This window comes from Phycodurus eques, chromosome 9 (genome assembly GCF_024500275.1).
Source record: "Phycodurus eques isolate BA_2022a chromosome 9, UOR_Pequ_1.1, whole genome shotgun sequence".
Taxonomy (NCBI): Eukaryota; Metazoa; Chordata; class Actinopteri; order Syngnathiformes; family Syngnathidae; genus Phycodurus; species Phycodurus eques.
This window is the reverse complement of record NC_084533.1, coordinates 3,325,147-3,332,931: the sequence shown is the minus strand read 5'-3', so window position 1 is coordinate 3,332,931 and position 7,785 is coordinate 3,325,147. Positions and strand designations below refer to the sequence as shown.

At 43.8% G+C, this 7,785-nt stretch overlaps 1 protein-coding gene across 1 annotated transcript; it reads right to left on the bottom strand.

Moving 5' to 3' along the window:
• Positions 1-373: 373 nt before the first annotated feature.
• slitrk2 (SLIT and NTRK-like family, member 2) lies at positions 374-4,707 on the bottom strand. Its single transcript, XM_061685672.1, has 2 exons — positions 4,183-4,707; positions 374-4,005 (listed from the first exon to the last, which is right to left on the bottom strand). The coding sequence occupies exon 2, from the start codon at positions 3,943-3,945 to the stop codon at positions 1,303-1,305; it is 2,643 nt and encodes an 880-aa protein (XP_061541656.1). The 5' UTR covers positions 3,946-4,005; positions 4,183-4,707; the 3' UTR covers positions 374-1,302.
• Between the last annotated feature and the right edge of the window lie 3,078 nt (positions 4,708-7,785).

The following is a 7,785-nucleotide window of genomic DNA, read 5'->3' as shown; positions in this document are numbered from 1 at the left end:
ACCTCAAGTGGACAAATAAAATACATGCACCTCTCTAAAATATTACATATTGGCATTGTATTGCATATATGAAATTCATACATTTGAATGATATAATACAAAATTTGTCCCTACTTTGCGTATTTCATTTACTGCAGGGATTTTCTGGAACATAAGCACTACGATAAATGAGGGTTTACTGTAGATTCTATCTTTGATGTATGATACAGTTGGTTCCCCGAAAGAGTGACTAAGGTTTAAAAAGAGGGGAAACAGGAGACTTAATTGAACGAGAGGAAAGTGTCATTTCATTTCACTTGAGAAACAGAGAAGCAAGAGCTGCAGGCAAGCTCTACTTTCTATTTCTCTGCCTCCCACCACACACACACCCTCATTAGAGCAAGTCACAGCACGTGCCTCGTCCAAAAATAATCATGCACAGTCTAAACAAAATTCACCTCAAGCTCAGGATCTTGACAAAGTGCCTCAGTGAAAATTTAATGGTGCAACTGTACCGCTCTATGATGCTCCCTTATAGCACACAATGTTTCTTTCAAAGTTGTACATTGCCAAAGACAATACTGAAAGCAAAACACATTTCTTTCCATCAAAAGTGCTAGAATGCCACACCCATTTTCAAGTACATTTATCTTTGCTTTTTTTTCCACTGACAAATATATATATTTTTTAAAATTTACATAACGATTTGATTCCTTAAAATACAATTCCCAGATAAAAATCAATCTGCAGAAAGCATCAATGACAAAACAACTGAGTGCAAAGGCACTTCATGGAGTAAATGTAGTAAGAGTTTGCTCAGTACATTTCAGGAGGTTATTTGTGATGGTTTTACACTCACCATTTATATGTGGACTGTATGTATATACAGGAATGTCATTCTGGAGCTTTCCCTCCCCCTGCAAACACCCATCAATTCATATTTTTCTTTGTCTCAAGAAAATAAAATTCAATTTTATCAAAGAAACACACATGGTCATATTTATACACAGTCTTGCCATCATCCATGGCTATAGGGATTTTCTTTTGGGAAATAGATGGAATAATTTATACTTTCTAGGAAGAAGAAAAAAATAAAACAGCATTATCATATACTTCTCATAATCCTTGTATACATATTGGAAAGAAAATAGAAGAAATGTAAGAGATAAAAAAAATTTGTTTTCTGTCAATCATCTTCACACAGAAATAAGATAGCAATATAGTGAGCTATTACAACAGTTACTGATTGACACTTTGAATGCTGCAAAGAACCTTGGGAGCAGAGGGGGGTGGAGGTTGGGACGATAATAGCTCATCATTATCTTACAGCTGGCTCATAGCAGTCTGTTTCTCCAGAACTTCCAGGTAGTCCGGTTCAGTTTTTAGCTTTGCGTGAAGAAGAAATTGGTGCTCACTGTTTTTGGAAGGGAGCTCCACCCCAAAGCATTTCCTAGGGGTTCCATACAGCACAGTTTTGTTAGACCTGTCCTGGTTGGTGACATGTCGCGGGGCTGTGGCAGCCTCGTAAGGGGGCACGATGCAAGGTCTTTTGGGTAAAGTGCAGAAATTGTAACTGAAAGGAGAGGTGCCAGCAGCTGTGGGAAGCTCCTTGTTGGGCCTCTCCCCTATATTTTGATATAACATCTCAGGAGGCGATGTTGGCGATTTATCCATAAAATCCACTGCACTGATGGTATAAGCTCCTGGGGTACGTGTGAAAATATCATCCTTCTTTGCATTCAGTGGCCCAAAGCTTAGCTCCTTTAGGTTTCGGTAATACGCCACCTGCTCGCCATCTTTCTGTATGTAAATTGGGTTTTGGCACATGGTACCCACAGGTGGGGGGGTGTAGTTATATACATGAGTTTCAGAATTTTTATCTTGGGTTGGTTCAGGATTATAGGAGCCATACTGCACTTGGAACGAGTTAAGATCTATGTTGTTAGAGCCTGTTGGGACATGTTCCACCCCTTTGCGTCGTTTTAGAACAAAAACAAAGAGCCCTGCTCCAAAACAGACAGACAGAATGAAAACAATAAGAAGACCTAGAATTAGAACTGAAAGTGGGACTTCTGGATGTAACTCAGGGGTTTGGATTCGGGATTCAGTGGGGCTGACTGAGCTGAAAGAAGACGAAGAAGAAGGTGTTGGTGACTCAGAACTCACTAATGTAGGGGCTTTGGTTGGGGGGGCATTTTGAGGCGGGGGCTCCTCGCTTGGCTCAGGACAGATGGCCTCATTGCGCAGTGAGCGCAGCAGGCGACCCGCATGCTTAGAGGGTGAGTCACAAGTGATTTCATTAACCACTACACTGGTACTGGACAGCTCCATCCAGTTTTTGAGTGCCACAATATGACAGGTGCAGTCCCAGGGGTTCTCCTGTAGGTCAATCTGGATAAATGCAGATAACTGGTCAAGTACACCCTTAACTGGGAGATATGAGAAATGATTATTCCGTAAATTGAGTCTCGTTAGCATGGTGCCCCCGAAAACATTGTCAGGCAGTGATTTTAGCAGATTATTATTGAGGAAAAGCAGCTGAAGGTTATGTAAAGCGTTGAATGTCTGTGGTAAAATGTCTTTGATTACATTATATTCCAAATAGAGATACTGGAGTGATTGCAGGCCAGCAAAAAGTGATTGTGAAAGTGACTCAATGTAATTCCCATTCAGATAGAGACGCCTCAGATTTGTCAGATTCTCAAATGCACCTTCCTGAATCACTGCAATCCTGTTATTTCCTAAATGAAGCAGTTCCAGAAGACTGTACTCCGTTAGATCAGTTTTGTAGATCACTTGAAGGTAATTACCAGTCAAGTACAGTTTCTTTGGGTAGGAGGGCTTGGGGCTCAACTCACTTATGTTATGCAACTTCCGCTCTTGACAGTTGATGTTAAGACCACTGTCTGGGTTTTGTGATGTGCACACACACACACTAGGACACAAAATAGGCACAGGGGAGCGTGTCTGGTAAACCATGATAGGCCCAAAGACATGTTTGTCCTTTGTGATGCGAGGAGTGGGTCTGTATCGCATTTTAGGTGGCCGTGATGCTTTAGGGATGCGGGTTGGGGCGATCATGCCAGGAAGGTGTGTTGCAGGCAGCGCTCCATGAAAGTGAGAGTCAGAGGCAGGTTGTGCACGTTCACCAGCATTTCTGCGCGGGCACAGATCTTGCTTTATGAGCTGGGTGATGTCTTTACCGTGCAGCCTGAATGGCGTCTCACATACTATGTCCCCCACAAAGACAGAAATAGTGTCCAACCAGGACTTTAGAGGAATCAGATCACAAGTACAATTCCATGGGTTTTCTTCCAGCTGGATTTCCATAATTCCGCCAATGTGCTCCAATACCCCTGCAAAGGGCAAAGTCTTGAGCCTGTTGCCACGTAAATCCAAATGGGTAAGGAGCACAAAGCGGAAAATGTTGGGAGGCAAAGACAACAGGAGGTTATCATTGAGGATCAACACTTTAAGCTTATTCAGTTTGCTAAAAGCGCCCGGTTCAATGGTGCTGATATAATTATAATCTGCCTGTAAATACTCCATACTCTCAAGTCCTGCGAATGTGTCCTCCTTTATCCCCTCCAGGTTGTTGTTGTTCAAGTGCAACCTCTTCAAGAAACGGAGACCCTGAAAAGCGTTGTTTCTGATCTCCTGTAATCCATTATTACCTAGATGCAGAGAGGTGACATTGCCATAATTGACAAATTCATTCGCACTAATACGAGACAGGAAGTTCCCATTTAGAAAAAGATGTGAGATCTTATTTGGAGGTGCCTGGAACTGGCTGACAGTGGTAAATCCTTTATTCTCACAGTTAATATTCAAAACATTCTCTCTCTCGTCGCAGGCGCACCGGACCTTGCAGATATCTTTGGAGACTGAAGTTTTGCGGCTCTCCGTCTCAGATGGCGACAGGCTGGTGACCGTGAGGACGCTCAGAAAGAGGACACCGCTCAGCATTTTTACAGCCAAAAGTGCTTGTTAATACATGGATCCGTCATTTAAGTATGCACTGTGAGCCTTGGGTTGAATAGAAAAAGTCAAGGAGAGAGTTGACAGATTAGAAAAATTACTCACATTTAAGCTGTCGTGCACATATGATACTCAAAATACAAACAAACCTAAAAAAAAAAAATCAAGGATAATAAGCTTATTTAGTATTAAGATGAGATCTTGACACAAAGGATGTCGACTGACCTCCACTTCGGGAGCGAAAACAATTCCAAAATCCCTCAGCATAAAAAAGGACAATCCTGTTAATGAACGTGATCCGGTGCAGAACATGGATTTGGAACATTGTCAGAAGCAGAGAATCATCGTAAGAAAATCCATTCACTGCCTCCCCGTTCAGCTCAGAGTGACCACATATTCAGTGGCTCCTTGGCTAGCAGCTCACCAGCAGCTGCAGCAAATATTCACGGGGTGGCACGGCCATACGCTCCCTCTCTCTCCTCATCTCAAAACCAAAAAAAGCATGTCATTTTACTCTATAAAAGCCATCTTTTAAAGTCCCAGGAGAAAAAACCTGTGCACGACTAGATGTCCTTTACCGTCTTGAAAAACAAAGAAGGGGAATAAAAATGAACTCTTGGGGAGGAAATCAGCAAGAAGCGGCACACAGAGATTTATCTTCCCCGAGCTGAAGCATAACTGGAGCCTATGCTCCTGGTCCTGCTTCTGCATTCCACACAATGAGAGCGATATTGAGCGTCTGCTGCTGCGACTGCTGATTCTGTGTGTGTGTGTGTGTGTGTGTGTGTGTGAGTATATGCGTGAGTGAATGTGAGAGAGAGACAAAGAGAGCGAGTGAGGCAAACCCCTATGGATTCTCTCTCTCTCTCCATCTCTCTCTATTTTGCAAAAAAAAAAAAAAAAGACGAGCATGAAGGTTATTCTTTTGAAAAGTGCCACTGATAACATCCAGGAAAATCCTTAACGAAATACGGGTATAACAGTGACAAGAAAAATAACGATGCACAAATTAATATTATAATAGAAAAGTATGAAAAATGCAAATAGTCATATTTGAAAATGTAACACAATTGCAATTCCACAATTTTTTTATATTAATAATGCCTGTTTTCAAAGTGATAAGCTACTAACATACAATATATCATCAGTATCGCAAACATCAAGAAAGATTTGATTAAGTAATTGAGTGCATTTAAATTCAATGTCTACTCTAAATTCAGCAACTTGAGCAAAGCTTTGTCTGGCCTATTGATTTTAATGGATTAAATAGGTCAAAAGAAGAGACAGTTATCTTGTCAAGTTATCAGCCATTGAAGGATACAAAATTACTATGCAAATGTAATAAACTCAACTCAATCAACTTTAACACTAACAGTCAAACACCGGATTGTCTTTAATCATATTGCTTTTATATAGATATTTGCTATTTTCCATTCAGTATTTTGTCTCTCAAGCCACCAGGAGGCAGGAAAGGCTGCTTTTCCCACCCTTAGTGTAGCTCTAATTTACCCCATTTTATTTTGTCAAACACAAGATACAAATTCAAATATTCTGATTATTCAAAACCACTTTTTATTTTTTTGTCGTATTCTGCATACTTGAAGGTCCCGTTGTCATGAGCTAACCTGCAGTACTGTTGTTGGAGCTTGGGTGGCGCTTTTGCGCCCTCTCGCCCTCTCTCTCTCCCCTCCCCTCTCTCTTTCCAGCAATTCTTCGGCCGCGCACCTGTCACCAATCAGCCCTTGTTACCACTTGCATTCAAGTCTGCCTGACCCCGGAAATCCTCGCTAGAGTATTGAAGCTTCTCAACAGCTCCCTAGTTAACAAGTAAGTTACGTAATTCCTGGACATCTTTCTGACCTTTTCTCCTTGTCCTCAACGTTCCCTCAGTGTTCCTCGCCAAGTGGATTTTGCCACCACGCCGCTAAGCTAGCTGCCTGTCCTCGTCCTCAACAACCCGCCAGCACATCTCAAGGACCATCTCCATTCCCCGTTTTCAATAAACTTTTCATCACAACCTACTCTTGGGTCTAGTCTAAATCCACTCGTGACAGAATACTCTGGCCACCCATGGACCCAGCAACCCCGGAGGCATTAAAAGATGCACTCACCATCCAAGGCGTCCACCCAGGGCGACAGGACAAAGCTCTTCAAGAGATCATGGAATTCTTACAATCCCTCACACAAAAAGTCTCCATCCTTTCTTCGAAAATGCAATTTGACCCCCTTTCCGTAAGTACTCCTTCCGAGCCCGCAGCCTCCGAGCCACCGCACCTCCTGTACAAAGAACCTCATGTCCCTCCACCCGAGCCAAACTCTGGGGTCCTAGGTGCATGTAGCCAATTCCTCCTTAATTCCTCCGAGTTTTTAACCTACAACCATATAGTTATCCCTCCAAACAATCCAAGGTCGTGTTTGTCACTAACCTCCTCCGTGGCAAAGCAGCCAAATGGCCTAACGTGTTATGGGACAACTCCTCCCTGGTACTCCAGTCATTCAATTCCTTTTCCGATGAACTAAAGAAGGTCTTTGATCACCCCGTTCAGGGCAGAGATGCCACCCGCCACCTCCTCACGCTCACTCAGGGTGCTAGTTCCGAAGCTGCCTATTCAATTGTATTCAGGATAATTGTGGGTGAATGCGGGTGGGATGACTTTGCACATAGGGGGATTTTTTTAAACAGGCATTCGGAGCAGCGTAAGGACAAGCTCGCCGCCCAGGACGAGCCCTCCTCTCTCAAGGATCTCATGGCACTCGCCATTCGCCTTTACAACAACCGACGACGGGAAAGAGCACGAAAGAGGTGTGTAAAATCACTTCCAGCGTGAGCACCACGCCGTCAGCATCTTACCCTACTTCTGCACCTCCTACTGCCCCTTCGTCACCCCCACTGCACCAGATGAGTCCATTAAACTAGGTAACACACGACTAGACCCCCAGGAACGTCAGTGTCAATTATTGCGTTATTGCGGTCAATCAAGTCACTTCCTTTCCACATCCTCCCTGCGACCAAAAGGCCAGGCTCACTATGACCCGAGAGCGCCGTGGTGAGCCAAACCTCCATTTCCTCTAGCCCTCCCACCCCTATGACCGTTCCTGCTTGCATTCTAGGTTCCGCTCACAACACACCCATAGTTGCCCGAATTGATTCTGGTGCAGATGATAATTTTAATCATGAAGAAATAGCACATCAGCTCCAACTCACTCTCCAACCACTTCTGTCTCCCAACAAAGTCACAGCCCTGGATGGGCGAGTCATATCCCATGTCACCCACCAAACAGTGCTATACACGCTGCTTATTTCCGGAAATCACCGCGAGGAAATTTCTCTTTTTGCTATCCCTTCCCCTCTGACCTCATTAGTCCTCGGAATTCCCTGGCTCAAAAAGCATAACCCCTCTATTGACTGGACGCACTTATCTATCACTGGATGGAGTCCTCACTTCCATTCGCACTGCCTGCTCTCTGCCATACTGCCCTCCTGTAAACCACCACCATCTGACACAACTCTCCCGGGTACCCGAAGAATATCATGATCTCTCTCCGGTGTTCAGTAAAGACCTGCCCCCCACCCCCACTGCACAATAAATCTCCTGATGGATTCATTCACACTTCCTCGTCGCCGCTTGGGGTTATTTTCTTTGTCGAGAAAAAAGACACCACTCTCCACCCCTGTATAGACTACCGTGGACTGAATGACATCACCGAAAAAAATAAATCACCACTACCCGTCATTTGAACCCCTCTGCGATGCCCAGATATTGAGCAAATTGCACCTCATCTGGGGGATGAATGGAAGACCGCTTTCAATACCCCCTTCCGACACTT

What these genes read in the sequence shown, in the direction of transcription:
- slitrk2 (XM_061685672.1), bottom strand. Translation starts at nt 3,945, where the DNA reads ATGCTGAGCGGTGTCCTCTTTCTGAGCGTCCTCACGGTCACCAGCCTG.